Source organism: Bidens hawaiensis, unplaced genomic scaffold (assembly GCF_021521415.1).
Source record: "Bidens hawaiensis isolate Kalapana, Puna unplaced genomic scaffold, B.hawaiensis_p1.1 tig00020663_1, whole genome shotgun sequence".
NCBI lineage: Eukaryota > Viridiplantae > Streptophyta > Magnoliopsida > Asterales > Asteraceae > Bidens > Bidens hawaiensis.
The window spans coordinates 365,104-383,523 of NW_027493168.1; the positions used below are offsets into that span (position 1 = coordinate 365,104).

Below are 18,420 nucleotides of genomic sequence, written 5' to 3' on the forward strand. Positions count from 1 at the left end.
GTTTGGTTGACAAAGCATTTGCCCGTCAAATTGGCAAAATCATGGAAGCTTATGTCGATGACCTGGTGGTCAAGAGAAAGACCGAGCATCAAATGATCAATGATATACAAGAAACCTTCCAAAACCTGAGGAAGATCAACATGAAACTCAATACCGGAAAATGTTCATTCGGATTCGAAGAAGGTAAGTTTTTGGGACACATCGTAGGGAAACAAAGCATAAAAGCCAATCCCAACAAAGTCAGGGTTGTTCTCAAAACTAAATCTCCACAAAGCAAAAAAGAAGTGGAGAGCCTGAACGGAAGGCTTGAAGCCTTGAAGCGATTTACCTCCAAGCTCGCTGAAAAATCCCTACCCTTCTTCAAGACACTAAAGGGTTGCACCAATAAAAAGGACTTTAGATGGACAGAAGAAGCGGAAGAAGCCTTCAACCAAATGAAACAACACTTGGCTTCACTTCCAGCTATTGCAGCTCCCGAAACGGGAGAACTGATCTCTGTCTATCTCTCGGTTGCTGAAGAAGCATTAGCGCGGTCCTAACCATTGAACAAAACAAAGTTCAGGTACCCGTTTATTTCTTTAGTAAAACATTAAAACTAGCAGAGATCAAATATCCTCCTTTGGAAAACTTGCTCTGGCCTTAATTCAAACTGCCATAATGCTTCGAAGGTACTTTCAAACACACCCTATACAAGTGGTCACCGACCAACCCATCAAGAGTGTGCTTGAAAAGTTAGAAAATTCAGGCCGATTGGCCAAATGGGCTGTGGAGCTAGGTGAACACAACATCACCTATGTCCCAAGAAAAGCTGTCAAAGCCCAAGTCTTGGCGGATTTTATTGTAGAAATACCGAAGCAAGTCATTCCGGAAATACATACAACTGCCACTGAACCTACTGACCCCGAAGCCTGGAAGCTTTATACCGATTGAGCTTCCAGCATTGAAGGGTTAGGAGCTGGGCTCATTTTAATCAACCCCGAAGGGTTAGAATTCATATATGCTCTCTGACTTGCATTTTAGACCACCAACAATGAAGCTGAATATGAAGCATTGATCACTGATCTGAAGATTGCCAAAGAGATGAAGATTCAAAAGCTACAAGTCTTCACAGACTCGTTGCTTGTTTCGAGTCAAGTTTCACACCCCAACTTAGGGCCTAGGCGTGTGACCACGAGTTGGTACCTATTTTGTAAATATATTAGAGTTATGGGTTAATTTTAGCGGAAGACTTTTGGTTTGAGTATAATATTAATTTACATTGAAATTTACTCGGGAATTAAATACCCGAGTATTAGTTTACAAAAGATATGTTTCATATTACAAGGATTTTAGTATATCAAAAACGGAGCCATCTTGTACGTGGTTCTATCTTTATTAAGACTCTAATACTTGCTAATGCTACTTATGCTTAATTACCTGCAATGGGTTTGAAAAATACGTCAGCTATATGTTGGTAAACACGTATGACTCTATAAAACATTTGAATGTCATTACAATACAAATATAGTTTTCTCTACAAGCTCAGCGGAAGCATTTCTACTTCCAGTCTATGTACCACTGCCCCACACACACAATTATTCCCGAGCCACGTAGCCCTTAATGGTAAACTAGTTATTACTATTAGCCCGCAGCCACGTAGCCTTTGAATGATTAGGTTGAACGGTTATGTTTGGATCCAGACACACGTGTATTCGGTCTAAGTTGATTTTATTCTCTACTTTATATTATAATGTTTTAGAGATCACGTAATCTCATGTAAATATTGACTGACTCGTTAAGACAAACACCCGTTTATCTTATCGAGTATAAATATGTTTTGACTGATTTAAAAAGGTTAACGTATTCACCTATACCGTCGGTGTTGGAAACCTTGACTGATTGATTGATTGTGAATGATATTTAACCTATACATAATAGGTTCGTATAAATACCTGAATGATGTTTTGATTAAGCTATGATTGCTAAGTTTAACCTTGAAATCGTTTATCTTTGATTGTGAATGAAAACACTTAGTTTTTATGTGACGTTTGATGTAGCATGCTTTGTCTTAATAGGTTATAACACGTTGGTAAGTTTCTCCAGGTAAGTAAACGGGTCCCTCGGTTGATTGGGATTTGTACGAATTACTTTTCCTTAGGCAAGAAACTTACTACTAGTGATACCACCCTTACAGTTACTACATGCCCGTCAAAATATATCTTTGGTTAACATTACTTTATTATGAAGTAACGTTTATAAAACTAATTTATGAATGTGAATGTTTGTAAAACACGATTAAAGTTAAAGGCCATAGCCTCGATTGATTGTCTAAGCTATAATTCAAATAACTTAAACGTAGCTCCTACCTTAGATTGGATACTTAGAATGATAAATAAGAAAAAGGCAGGATCTTGATCTACTCGTTTATGTGATTGTTACTTGATTAAAACTTCTTTACTTGCACAAACTTCGAGAAAATGACACGTCGACTCGTTACGGTAATCGGACACGCCTTCCTATGTTAAGTGTGTGTAAATGGAGGTGAGATTGGGATGAATGGGTTCAATGCCCGACACTCCCTTTTATAGGCGAATTTTGGTACCTTTCGCGATACGCGATGGGTTTCTCTCACCCCGTCGCGTATCGCGGCACCGCAATTTAATGCCGCCTTACCGGATCATAACACGTGGCCTATCATATCGTGCCACGTGTAGACACGTGGTTGGACACGCGTCCAGTGACTTAGCATGGTTATCGCGATACGCGATGACCTTTTGTGATTGGGCCGTAGCGTATCGTTATGCCGACCATTTCTGGGTTTGTGTGCAAGTCCATCGCGCTACGCGATGGGCTTATTTTTACCCCGTCGCGCATCGCAATGGGTGAAGTTTTCAGAATTTTCATTTTTGGTCCTTATACTTATTAAGTTAGCATATCAGGCTCAAATTTTATAGGGTAAAAGACGCGGTGTTACATCCTCCCCACCTTTTGAATAATCTCGTCCTCGAGATTTATTGGAATAGATGGGGATACTTTTTCTTTATTTCTGTCTCGAGCTCCCACGTATACTCAGGTCCTCGTCTTGAATCCCATTTGACTTTAACGAGCTTGAGACGCTTATGTTTGTGGAACTTGATCATGCTATCTTCTATTTGAATTGGTTGTTCTACAAACTTAAGCTTCTCGTTGATTTTGACATCTTTTAATGGCATGGCAAGAGTTTCATCGGCTAAACATTTGCGTAGATTGGATACGTGGAACACATCATGAATACCTTTCATTTCATCGGGTAATTCCAATCGGTAAGCAACTGGTCCGATTTTATCAAGTATTTTAAATGGTTCTACAAAGCGTGGACTTAATTTCCCTTTCTTCCCGAATCGTATTACACCTTTCCAAGGCGATACTTTTAATAATACTTTATCGCCTTGTTTGAACTCTAATGGCTTGCGGAGAATGTCCGCATAACTCTTTTGTCTATCTCTCGTTGCCTTCAATCGTTCACGGATTTGTATAACTTGATCAGTGGTTCTTTGAACAATTTCAGGTCCTGACAATTGACTATCACTTGTTTTAGACCAACATACAGGTGTTCTAAACTTACGTCCATATAATGCTTCAATTGGTGCCATTTGGATACTCGTACGATAACTGTTGTTGTACATAAATTCTATTAAAGCAAGATGAGTATCCCAACTTCCTCCTAAATCGATAACACAGGCACGAAGCATGTCTTCTAAGGTTTGAATTGTACATTCACTTTGGCCATCAGTTTGGGGATGATATACAGTACTTAAGTTTAATCGAGTCCCCATCGCCTGTTGAAAGCTTGACCAAAAATTTGAAGTGAAATGACTATCTCTATCAGAAATGATGGATAGCGGCACACCATGTAAGGATACTATGTTTTCGACATACAAGTGTGCTAACTTATCCTTACTAAATATTTCTTGTATTGGAATAAAATGGGCAGACTTGGTAAGTCTATCTACAATAACCCAAATTGCATCATTTTGGCGAGAAATCTTGGGTAACTTCATGTTGAAATCCATAGTTATCATATCCCATTTCCATATCAGTATTTCAGGTTGTTGTAGTAATCCTAACGGCTTTTGATGTTCGGCTTTCACTTTTGAGCACGTCAGGCATTTGGCTACATACAAAGCAATATATTTCTTCATACCGATCTACTAGTAATCATCTTTTAGATTATGATACATCTTATCACTTCCCGGATGCATCATATACTTCGACTTATGTGCTTCTTCAAGAATCTTATCTCTTAAACTCCCGACCATCGGTACCCAAATCTTTGTAGCGAGTCTAAGTATCTCATCACTTCCTTTGACCAGTTGATCGATGGTACCGTTCTCTTTTTCGGCTTTAATGTTTCCTTCATCCAATGCCAACTTCTGAGCTTCTTTGATCTGACTAGCTAAATCAACTTTGAGTTCCAACCTAAGAGCTCAAACTCTCTTTGGTTTCTCATGTTCTTTTCTATTTAAGGCGTCAGCCACAACATTCACCTTTCCTTCATGATATATGATCTCACAGTCGTAATCATTAAGCGTTTCCGTCCAACATCTTTGTCTCATATTCAATTCCTTTTGATCGAATATATGCTTCAAACTTTTGTGATCAGTGTATACAATGAACTTAACACCATACAAGCAATGTCGCCATAACTTCAACGCGAAAACTATAGCACCTAATTCAAGGTCGTGTATGGTGTAATTATTTTCATGAACCTTCAATTATCTCGAAGCATAAGCAATTACTTTCTTTCCTTGCATTAAAACACATCACATTCCCGTGTGCGAAGCATCTCAGTAAATGGTAAAGTTCTCTAGTCCTTCTGGAAAGGCCAGGATAGGCGCATTGGTTAACTTTTGTTTAAGTGTTTCAAATGCTTCTTCTTGCTTCGGTCCCCATTCAAACTTAATTGTTTTTCTTGTGAGTGAAGTTAATGGGACAGTTATTCGGGAGAAGTTTAGAATAAACCTCCGGTAATATCCGGCTAAGCCTAGGAAACTTCTGACTTGAGTCGGCGTCTTGGGTTTCTCCCACTTGGTAATGGCTTCTATCTTTGTTGGGTCTACTTGAATACCCTTCTCATTTATAACATGACCAAGAAATTGAACTTCGGATAACCAGAATTCACATTTAGAGAATTTGGCGTACAATTTCTCATTTCTTAAGGTTTCAAGTATGATTTTGAGATGAACTTGATGATCGTGTTTGGATTTAGAATAAACGAGAATGTCATCAATGAAGACGATAACAAACTTGTCTAAATACGGTTTGCAAATACGATTCATCATATCCATGAAAGCTGTCGGAGCATTAGTGAGTCCGAAAGGCATCACAGTGAACTCATAATGTCCGTATCGGGTTCTAAAAGATGTCTTTGGTATATCTTCCTCTTGTACCTTTAACTGATGGTAACCCGATCTAAGATCAATCTTTGAAAAATAACTTGCTCCTTGGATCTGGTCGAACAAATCGTCGATTCTTGGAAGTGGATACTTATTTTTGATTGTGACCTTATTCAGTTCTCTATAATCTATACACATCCTCATCGATCCGTCCTTCTTTTTAACGAATAAAATTGGAGCTCCCCATGGTGACCAACTCGGTTGTATAAACCCGTTCTCCAAAAGCTCATCTAACTGCTTCTTTAATTCTTTCATTTCTGTGGGTGCTAAACTATAAGGAGACTTAGTTATTGGTGACGTTCCTGGTATGAGTTCGATCCTAAACTCTACCTCTCTATCTGGTGGGGCTCCTGGTAACTTGTCAGGAAATACATCTTGAAATTCGGACACGATTGGCACCTCCTCCATCTTCTTGGTTTCAGTTTATTTTGTTACATAGGCCATGAATGCAAGGCATCCCTTACCTAAGCAACTACTTGCTTCTATCTTAGAAATGATTCCTACCTTTCCCGCTTCTTTATCTCCAGTGATACGAATGGTTTTATTGTCAGACGTTCGAATATCAATGGCTCTATCATTACACAAGATATGGGCTTGATTAGTGGATAACCAATCCATACCTAGAACTACATCAAAAACTGCCAATTTCATAGGTAACAGTCATATAGGTATGATGTGATCAACTAAGGAAATTGTGGCATTATTTAAAGCTTCGGTTATTTTACTCACATTTCCATCAGCGGTCTCGACTTCTTAATACTTATCTAGTTTAACTAAGGGCTCATTTAATAGACTACAGAATTTATAATCTATAAAACTTTGATTCGCAACTGAGTCAAATAAAACCCTAGCATAAACATTATTAATAGGAAACGTACCGGTGATCACGTCCGGTATATCTGCTGCCTTGTGGGTGTCTAACATAAAGACACGAGCATTTCCTTTCTTGACATCGGTCTTAACTCCGCTGCCACTTGCACTAGCCGTCATAGTCTTCGGCTTCCTCTTTGGACATTTATTGCTATAGTGTCCTCTTTCCTTACAATCAAAACATACTACTGCTTTCCTCATGCAGTCTGCTTCCACATGACCTGGTCTCTTGCAGAAATTACATGTAACAGTGTTGTTTGGTCGAAGACATCTTCCGAAGTGTCTCCTACCACATGACTTACAAATAGGGCGACTATACACAAACGCCCCTTCCTTTTTCTTCTCATTTTTCCCAACTTTTCCTCCAACTGGCGTCTTGCCATCATCCTTCTTCTTCTTCTCATCCCGATTCCTTATCATTCCATCCATCAAATACCCGACCAACCCTATAGCAGATTCCCTCGAAGACGGCATATGTGAACGAACAAGATCACGGATTTCGATTGGTAACCCGTAGATATAGCGTGTTACTTTGTTGATTTCAGGAGTGACCAAGTGAGGTACAATTCTGCAGTACTCAAGAAACTTAGTATTATATTCTTTGAGGTTTGTTCCCACAACTTTATGATTCCACAGCTTAGTTTGAATTTGATCTATTTCGTTAATCGGGCAAAATTTCTTTAGTATCATGGCTAAAAATGTTGCCCAGGCCAGATTGTATAAATTTTCTCTACCCTTGATTCCGATCAGGGTATTCCACCATTCTAATGCCTCTCCCTTGAACATCTGAGAGGTATATTGCACTTTCTCACTTTCCGTACACTTGCTTATCAATACGATTGATTCCATTTCCTCCAACCATCGAAGGGTAACTATCACTCCCTTATCCCCATGGAACTCTTTGGGGTTATAAACCTTAAACACTTTGAAATCACAACCCTCGTGTATTTTTAACTTCTTGGTTTTATCACGGAGGTCGTTTTCAGCAGTCGAACTTTCATCACTTGCTTCTTTCTTTTTCATACTTTCCTTTTTCTTATTCTCCTTCTATTCTGTATCCTTTATAGACTCTTTCTTTGAATTAACAGTCTCACTTCTGCTCCAACTCCCCCTCTTATTAGATTGGGAAGCAGTTCGACTTGGATCATTTTTCATTAACTCATAAAGTGGTGTTACGGCTTCTTTTATTAAAGCGCGAATACCGACCACATAGTATTTTGGTATTGCTTGAATGCTTTCTGCTACTGTCTTTTCTTTATCGTTGTTTATGTTTTCTTCAACGGTATTTTCTTTATTATTCATTTGTACTTCTTGATTACTGTTAGCTTTAGACATGCTGTTACATGAATAAAACAAAGTTCAGAGAAAAGACAAAATTTCTTTACATTATTTATCTTACAAAGAAACATAACAGTTAATACCAACTTGTAAGGCCCCATTACCGGTAGCCCTACTTTCGTGTTGGATTTACTTTCGTCTTAAAACAACATCTTGTCTTTCAAAATAAACAAAACATTAAACTTAAACGTCTTGAGTCTTCCGATGCCAGCCCCTTATTCTGTGCCATGTGTCTCCTCAAGCGAGCTGCCTCATCCTACTCACCTGCGTGCATACTAAAAGTCAGCTACGCTGAGTGAGTTCTAGTTAATCACATAATCATACAATACCTTCTTACATTTCATACTTAACCTCTTAACTTTCTTACATACACACGTAAGTGCATATACTTTCATTCTTACCTTCATACTTCGGGTCTGGTCCCTTTGTTTCGTGTAACTGTACCGTACCTGTTCATACATACTTTCCTTGACAATACGTGCAATCACCGAAGAGCGTTCACGTACCATCATCATAACATACATACATTATGCATACATCGTATATTCATACATACATCCTATCTTTCATCATACTTATCAATCATATCTTAACTACCACCTGACGGTACATGCAATATCCGAAGATCGTTCACGCACCGTTAAACAATCATCATACATAAATCATACAAGGCATACACTTACCACTTAAGATAAGTGTATTAACTATCACATCGAGTATGCACACAGCCCCGAAAACATAACAAGGAAGTGGGGTTAGAAACTCACCTCAATACGGTTGCGTTCACCGTTTTACGGTTATTCCCTTCTTGAGCTGTGCACGACTAACTGTATAATAATTATACGTTTCAGTAAACTATCACTACACATATCGCCTTTCTAGTTTAATCATTACCCTCAACGAATGGGGTCCGGGGGCAGCGCCCCTGGCAGCGGGGTTCTAGGGGCGGCAGCCCCTAGCGGGGTCCAAGGGGCAGAGCCCCTGGCTGGGGTTAAGCTGCCAGGTCAGCTTGGAAAAATTTTATTTTCATTAACTGTCTTATCACATTTTCCATTAGCATTTTGAATCATTGAATAATATGCTACTTAAAAGTTCAAGGGTTTATTTGTAATTAAATCATTCTTTTCTAAGTCCAGGGACCATTCTGTCATTCTGTTAAACTTCTAATTCGTTACTTACCCTTAACGAACCGACTTACCATAACGAACTGGTTCTTGTAACGAATTTGAACCTTTAACGAACTGGACTCTTAACGAATTAGTCCATGTAGCGAACCAGTCCAAGTAGCGAATTGTACCTTCTAATTCATTATCTACTTTAACGAAATGGTCATAACGAATCAAGGGTGATTCGTCACCCCTTTCCCTTAACGAATTGAACACGAACTGTAATCAGTTCGCTATGTTCCCATGGACGAACTAGCTAGCGAATCACCTTTAATTCGCTATATTCCTGTAGCGAGCTTGGGTTAGGTCAGGAATGTCAAACATTCCCTGACATTCCCCCTTAACTTCGTACCACTTTCCGGCGCCGCCTTTCCGGCGCCGTCATTGCCGGAAAACCGCCGGAAAAACGTGGTTTCGCCGGAAAAACGGGTTTTAGCTTTTTTTTCACTGTTTTTCGTCCCGCTCAATCCAGATCTGAGCTAGGGTGACAACTAAGCTCATCATAGGTTCGGTTTATACCCGAATCCACCCGGATCTCGTGACTTAAACGGTTTAACGGTGTCGGCTCGTCGTTTCATGATTATATCTAACGGATTTAAGCTCAAACAATAAAATACTATCATTACCTCGGGTCGGTTCTCGGTTTCCTTCTTGATATCGGTTAAGAGAGAGAGAACTAGAGAGAGAATCTTAAGTGTGTGTTTTGGATGGTGCAAGGGATATGTGTAAATGAATTAAATGGAGGATTAAGGGTATATATATTTTTGATCATGGGCTTAAGCCCATGGTCTTTCTTCATTCCTCCATAACCCAAGTCCATAACCCATATCCATTTACCCAACACAAGTCCATCTCGTATTCAATTCAACTAAACCGATAACGACCCGCTATAAAATAAACGAACTTTATTTTATTAATATAACCGAAAGTAGGATGTTACACAGTACATAACAACGATTTCTAATCCCTAATCCACTTTTTAACAAGATTCTCCATCTTGTCACATTTCTTAACTATCTTCTTTCCTATTCTCTTTTTGTCTACTTTCTCATTCCTCAGCTCATCCATCACTGAATTTGGCGGGTTAGGATATCCCGTTGGTGCGGATGCAACTGGAAAAATATAAGCATTTTCTCGTGGATAAAGGTGTGGATTTGCAACATATGCATTCATTTCCTCATCGGGGATATTAGTTGTATAAAATTCCTCGATCAAGTTTGCCTCTTCACGGATTTCTTTAGCTTATTGTGATATGGAAGGCCTTGGTCCAACATACGGAGGGAAATAAGGGTTCTCATTCTCCTCATTTTCTTCCTCGGGTTCTTCCTCCGATTCATAAGGATTCTTGATTGGTGATTGAACAAATCTCTTTTTGTATGGCAAGATGACCCTCATCCTTGGCTTACGGCTTGGTTCTGCAGTGGTTGGTGGGATCTGATATTGATAGTTCGATGGTGGTGATCCGAATTGCCATCTCCTTTGGTCAGAATGACAATTTATCCAACTAGACGATTCTAATTCAGCCTCCTGTTTGATCTTACTCTGTACTTCCTGCTCCGTGGACCCTGATCCACAGCAATCTGAACATCATCACTAACGTCCACAAGCTCATGTGAATATGAGGGACCAGAGGACTTCAACAAACGCCGATTGGAAACCTTGGGAGCAACGGACTTGGTGAAACCTTTTACATTTGGAACACCCACATAACCGGAACCTTCAAACATATGCTCCGCCCCTCGAACAACAGCATTCTCATCAATGGTAGCCGCAACATCTCCAAACACAACATCAGAAGTATCATCACTCTTCATAAAATCCAAGGCAGACATGGCTACAAAAATCAAAGGAAATTTGTCAATAAGCATATAATGGAAACAAAACAATGCAAGATAAGCAAATGTATACCCTTATCATTTATTATAAGCACGGGATCACGATTAGGCTTATCCCACAATTTGCTAAGTCTTAACAAAAGGAGAAGATGTTCGGGAAAAGGACGAAGCCGTGACGGACACTTCCTAATATACTTCAAAAACAAATCGCCCAACTCCGAATCGGAGGGCTACGGCTCATTCAAAACGGCCTCGGGCTGTCTCCAAACAAGTTTAAAAGGAACAATAGAATCGGAAACGAAGAAAAAAAGATCCTTCCAGGTACCAAGGGTCGTAACCATGGAAGAGATTAGACAAGTATCGACCTGAGTATGCTCAAAGGTATACCAATTGTCGTTCTTCGCTAGACGGAAGAAACGGCGAAAACACAACGACGGATCAAACCCTAAAGCCCTACATAAAATTTTTCAAAATGCAAAACCCTAGCAATCCCCAACGGGTGAATCTGACCAAAGGATATACGATAATATTCTAACACATTCAAAACAAATATCGAAAAATGGTGACGAAGGTTAGAGAACTTGAAATGGCGACAATAAAGAGCAATTTACCTGGCCGGACAATGATCGATCGAAGCGTCAGCCGGCGGAGCAACTGATTTAAACTCTAAACCTATACCCCAATCGAGGCAAAACGACTCAACTTCCTCTTGTGTTAAACGAGAATAGCTCACCGTTAAATCCTTACGAGCACCCATAATTTCAAAAGAAAGGGGGAAGATTTGAACTAACCTGGTGAACGATCGAAGGAAACTTGATAAATATGTTTGTAGAATAATGAGGAAATTTAAAAGAAAAACTGAAGGAAATGAGTAGTTAATGATATTAATAAGCAGTTATTAGGAACTGCTATTTGCATAAACCACCCAATCAATCACATCAACTGTCTTGTCAAAAATTCAAAAAAACAAGCAAACCGTTCAAAGCCTCGAAGCCTTTAAGCAATAAAAAAATGTGTGTAAAAGTCAGACGCCTTTGAGCCTACTTCCCAAAAACCTCTGACATGGGGGGCTGATGATGGGGGTATCCCAAAGTCTGGTAAAATGGCTCTCACACATTAACGCTAAAAAGGTTAGAAGGTTATAAGGTTCCTTTTCCCACCCAATTAAGGAGAACACGTACGTGAACAGTAAAAGCATGAACAGTAGCGCATCACATCACTGTTCACATTATCTCTCAGCCATAAAAAAAGGGATATGCTCAGAAAGTATATCATTAACCACAAGTCAATAACCTCCCGCGCATAAAAGGTTCAGCCCTCTACCACAAACAAGGGATTCACTAGTTTACCCATCAGACAAAAGCCTTACATTTCTTTCTCTATAAAAGGAATGTAACCCAGACTTTAGAGGACACACCAGATCTGGGAGTTAACACATACTCTCTGATCTTCTCTTCTTCCTTGAGAAGCTTGCACTTTGCATGCTTCTTTCTTACTCCAAAAACTACATAGCTTCACTAAGAACTCGCATCCAAAAACCGGTTCCAACATCTCGGTCTTGGATCCTTAGTGAATCATAACAAATAACAACTAAACTAGTGAACCTCTCTCTACGTTTTGCAAACGAAGAGGGACCCGACGACTTGCGTTAGGTTAACCGGAACCCTTGAAGCCTGTTAGCCTAACCAGTCTATTAAATATCATTGGTCTTATAATTGTTGTAGCAACAATGCCTATACGTGTGGAGACTTATTTTGCGGTACACCTTTGTCACATAACATAATATAATGACTTATTATGGTCATCTTTTTTCTTCCTAATGCAAATCTATTTTCATGTTCTATCAATTGGTTGTATATATGTGACATAATCACATAGTGATTCATATATATATATATATATATATATATATATATATATATAATAAACTTGAAACTAGCTAACAAGGAGAATCCGTAAATAATTAATTTTGCTTTTTTGCTTTATGATCACAATTTCAAATTCAGTCTTTGCTGTTATTGTTTCTACGTGATTCATTATATTATTCTTAAAAGTGTGATGATAGGACTGGTTGTAAAAAAGAATTAGTCCTATGTTAGTTTAAATCAAGTTTGACCCAATTTAGTTCAATCATCACTCTGCTACTAAATGTTACTAATGTACATAACTATGTTTAAATCTAAATTTTTTTAATGATACTTAGGTTTTAAAGAAATTTTAAATGAATGACTCACAATTTTTAAAATTTTCTGTCTTCCCTAAATATATACTAATCACGCGTATATATTAATATTCAAAATTTTGAGTTTCTTTATCAACCATTCAACTATTTTAGCTAAATTTCATAAATCAAGGATTAAATATAGATTTACTAAAATCGTTCAAGATGAATTTGGAAAGCTACAATCAAGTATTATTATACATTTGTACCAAATTAATTTAATATTGTAACTACTTCCTAATATCTATAATTAACTTAGAGTTTTATATGAAAGATATGTTAATAATTTGAGTAACTTATGAACCTGGTCAACTAGATAGCTTATTGAGTGATTTAAAAAATGTAACTTATACAAGATTATTGACCAGTTTTGTATTTTTAAATTTATTTCTAAATAGTTATTCACTAATTTAATCACAATATACTTATGCTAATTTATATCTAAGAAAAAATTTGCACGTGCTCAACTATTTATATCAAGTTGATCAGGTCATATTAATAATAATACTATTTTGAAAAATGTATAATTATAAATCAAAAAATTAATTAACTTAGACTTTTATATGAAATATATCAATATCTATAATTAATATTATAGATTATAGCAACTTACTAATTACTAATAATGAATATAAAGTTTCAAATAATATTAATTCTAATATGATTTTTTTTTAAAAATGTGTAATTATAAGTCAATAACCTTAATTAAGTTGGACTTTTATATGAAAGATATCAATATCTATAACTAATTTTAATTATGCATTTATCAATATAAATACAAAGTTTCTGTTAATATTACTAATAATTCGTTTATAAAAAATGTGTAATTATAAATCATTAACTTAATTAAGTTAGATTTTTATATGGAAGATATCTATTATTAGTCAAACTAATTTCTATAATTAACAAGTCAACTTATTTTTCAAATATCCCCTAATTTTAAACTTCTTCAAATATCCCCTAATTTTAGGGAATAATATTTAAATTTTAAAAATAAAATTCCTTATTTACTATTTTCAATGCTATATATAACACACAATCTTATGTCATCTACTATCTCACACACACACAGAAAACAACTTCAGAACAACTATGGCATACAACAGGTTAGTATGTTTTTTTTTTCATATTCATCCCATTTGCATTTCTTATCTATTACTTTCAACTATTTCATATGCTTATATGATTGTTAATTGTAATAAGATAAAAAAAACCTTGAATTATTTCAATACAGATCGGTAGGTGACAATAAAATCATCTTGCCTTTGGGACAATCATATTTTTGATAAACCCCGACAACTAATCTCAAAGGACATGGTCTTAATTGATGAAGAGGTATGTTATGTTATGTGTTAATATATATATATATATATATATATATATATATATATAGTTTCATTCTATTTTCATTTATATTGGCTTATATTGGCTTTAGAAATTGACTTTTATTCATTTTATATGCCAGGGAAACATGGTCCATGGGAGCGTACTACCAAAATTTATATACAAGTTTGACATAAACTTATCTGAAAATGCATGTTACATTATAAAGAATGTTTCTGTTGGTGACTCCAGTCCTACATACAAGTATGTGGATAATGACAAAAAGGTCAATCTCTATCTGAAGTCAACTGTTACACCATGTGAAGATTTTGGTGGTGATTTGCACGGATTCAAGTTTCAAAGCATTGATGCGCTTATTGGTATGGTTACTAAACCGAACACCATTGTTGGTAAGTACTATATTACATCACAAAATATATACAGTTGATTGAGTTGATTGATTGATGAAAAATAATTATAAATCATAAATTTTTAAGTGTGATAGGTTGTGTAAATCTATAAAGGTTTATATGATTAGGAGAGATATGTTTTATAATGGTCATAAACGTTAATAATACTATATATGGTAAGTCAAAGTGTTAACAATAATATATATGGTAAGATCCAATGTTAGAGCAAAGTATTGCCCATATATACTATAAACGTTAATCAATAATATATATGGTAATTGTGATAGTGTGACATAAAAATAATTATAAATCATAAAATTATAAACCATTCTATTACAACTTTAGTGGTGATTTAATGATGTTAGAATCTCTTTAGGTCGTGTAAATAATTGTATAAAGTTGTCAACTTTAGTGGTGATTTACTGATGTTATTAATCTCTTCAACTCGGCCAACATTACATGGAGTCGGTCAAACTCAGTCAAGTCGGATTTTGTTATATTCTAAATCTAAATTTGTTATTGTGTGTTTCAAGTTATCGTAAATTAGAGATTTAATATTGTGATTTATGATTAGTTGATTACTTCAGTTTTTGTTCAGTTAATTATAGGTTTTTATTATAGCTTTTGGTTATTAACTTATCCAGGGTTTACGTAGATGAAGGTCATATCTGTCTTTTTACATATGTTTGTAGCATGTAATATTGTATAGGGGTGTAATATTGTTTAGAATCTCTTTAGGTCGTGTAAATAATTGTATAAAGTTTTTGTGTAAATATAAATCTATAACGGTTTATACGGTGTAAATCCGAGCCGACCGCTTAAACCGATCAGACTCGTAAACCAGTTACGCGTCCGAATCGATACGTTCTGGTCCGGTTATGAAAACATTGCTCAACAGCCAAAAAAGACTTATATTTACACCAAAACTTTATACAACTGTAACCAGTAACATATGACTACTTATAGATCTCCTTTTTATTTACAACTGTCATCACTTAATTCTAATCTAATTTTTGCAATATAGATGTGATTGGTGTTGTAGCTAATTACTCACCGATTGAGGACAAAAACAAAAATCTAATGGTGTGGAGACCAAGATGATGTATCTAAAGTTAAAGGGCTTGGGGTAACTTCAATTTTATTTCATATTATAATTATAATATATGTTACCTTTGTATATGATAAAACTTACTCACATTTTTTTAGAAACAACAAGGAATTACCTTTAAATCTATGGGGAACATACGCGCCTGACATGTCAAACTATATTCTGGCAAATCCTGATCAAGCCCCCGTAGTTGTTGTGTTACAATTTGGGTTATTCAAGATACGTGAAGGTTTGATACGTTGATTATTTGTTATTGATAATGCTAAAGATAGATACCTTTTAAATTAAATATTTTTTGACTACTTTATTATTTTTGTTTATTTCAAGGACGTCCCGCTGTTTCCAATTCACTTAATGTTAGTAAGATGTACATCAACGAAGACATACATGAAATCAATGAATTCAAGATGAGGTTTTTTTTCATTTATATTGACTTCCTGTTGTTTTTTGTTAATTAGTTTAAACTTTATTTCACCTTTATGTAATATTTATTTGTCGTTTATTAGGTATCTTGGTTCATTGCCTTCTAAACCTCCATCAAGTAGCCGTCTTTCAGCACCAACTATTTGTGTTCCGTTACGTGAGGAGTTTCTTAACTCAACTGAGTTCTGTCATATCATTGAACTCGAAGAATTTTATAAGGTAACTTAATTTATTCAAATCATTTTTAATAATTCATTACTAAAATTTGTGTTTCTATGTTTTTGCAGCCAAAACAGGTTTTATATGTGGAAAGATTCTTCCTATGTCCAAATATATGCAATGGTATTACGTGAGTTGCAAGGTTTGCACAAAGTCGGTCAAAGATCCTATAAGAAATGAAGGTGCAATTGAGGGATCACCTATTCTGAATCAGTTTCGTGTTAAGTATTTTTGTAACCAAAAGTGCAAGGGAGCTATTGTTGAAGCTGTTCCAAGGTATTTAAATTATGTCCTTAATTCTACTCTTTTAATTATATATCTATGGTACAACTACTTTTTGTTAAATCTTTAATAAAAACAATATTTGTCCATATATGTAGGTATCGTATTAATCTTGTTGTCCAAGATGCCACGGGGGTTGTCGATTTATGTTTATGGGAGGGGCATGCTAACAGACTTCTTAAGATTAATGCTTATGACTTGCTGGTTAAAGTTATAAATTTATGTTTTTTAAAGAATTGATTACTTTTTTTTATGTTCATACTTTATGCATATAATTTGTTAATAATAGTTAATTACTAAATTATGCGTAGGGGCCTTTTGATTCGGACCTATTTCCTAAGGAACTAAAGAACCTTGAGAATAATGTGTTTGCTATGAAGATTGTCGTTAATCAGTTTAATTTGGATAATCCAGGCAGTCATATTAATATATCCAAGCTAACTAATGATGCTTTTATAGTAGCGGAACTTCAAAAGAAAGTTAACTCTAACCAGGTACTAACCATCTGTTTGGTTCAACAAAATTTGTCTTGTGTTTTGGTTAATTATTATTGATGAACATTTCTTAAGTTTGTTTGTCTAATTAATTCAATAGCATCAAGAATCCGACTCAACTGCTGTTGGTGCGTCCGTTGACGCATTTAGTGTAAAGGTATGTCACTTTTCATTTTAAGTTACTTTCCTTTATTATACAAAAGCAAAAGGCTAATATACAAAATTTGTCTTTTACGACATCCTTTTATAAATAGTAGTTGACAATTTTGTTAATATATTTTTTGTATTTATTTTAATAGGATGTTATCTCGGTAACCGATGACAATCTAAAAGCAGTGGAAAAAAGCACTACAAAGACCATCGCATCCAACAATGAGAACACTTACTCGACATGCTCCACTCCAGCTTTAAAAAGGAATCTTATTGATGTGTATGATGTGGATGATTCCCTGACTCAGTCTACAAGCAAATCTCACTCGGTGGCGACTGTTGGTCGTGAACAACGTGGCAAGCCCAAACTCTTGATTCCCAAAATGGAAAAATGAGAAAAACCATCATTTCAACATTTTTAATTTATTCTTACCGTATGCATTGAGTGATTTGAATTTTGAGTACTTATCGGCATTTGAGTTTTTTTGGTTTATGCATGAACTATTTTAAATTTAAAATTTTAATGGTTTATGTTTTAATTATTTCATGTTTTCATTCTTATGGTTTATGGTTTTGTTATTTCTTTACAACACGTTGTAACGTTCAATAATATGTTTTTAAATTATAATAAAAATTTACGAATTGGTTAAAATAAATAGTATTATAGTACTATTATGTCTTCCTACTAACAATTGTTTATTTTACAATAACTAGGAGTATGCTATTTGACTTTACATTAACCAACAAAAGTTCATAACACAAAATTTAGTTATCTTATTTTCCAAAATAAGTATAATACTTAAGTTTTTACACTTACTATTGCAATCTTATTATTTTTTTTTTGTTTTGTCTTTTGTAGTCGGAACTTCAAGGAGACCTTCTGATGACACTACCAATGGTATTAATTCTATATTATATCTTATTAATATTACTTTATCCCTATCAATAACATATTTGTTAATTATGATCTATAGTTAAACAATAAGTTAATATAACTAAATTAAATCTTAATACAAAAACTATGATCTATACTTAACTTAGATTTTTTCCCCTCGGGCGTCGAAAACGCAAGAAGACCTTTTCTAGACATTACCAATGGTTAGTAATTTACGTTACGGTTTATTATACTCACTATTGGTTATCCATTTACCATCTACTTTTTTTCAT

The 18,420-nt window shown here is 35.5% G+C and overlaps 1 protein-coding gene across 1 annotated transcript; it reads left to right on the plus strand.

Moving 5' to 3' along the window:
- The first annotated feature begins 14,158 nt into the window (after window positions 1–14,158).
- LOC143561337 (replication protein A 70 kDa DNA-binding subunit C-like) lies at window positions 14,159–16,336 on the plus strand. Its single transcript, XM_077049453.1, has 6 exons — window positions 14,159–14,179; window positions 14,310–14,577; window positions 15,602–15,662; window positions 15,784–15,914; window positions 16,013–16,097; window positions 16,192–16,336. The coding sequence occupies exons 1-6, from the start codon at window positions 14,159–14,161 to the stop codon at window positions 16,334–16,336; spliced, it is 711 nt and encodes a 236-aa protein (XP_076905568.1).
- The last annotated feature ends 2,084 nt before the right edge of the window (window positions 16,337–18,420 follow it).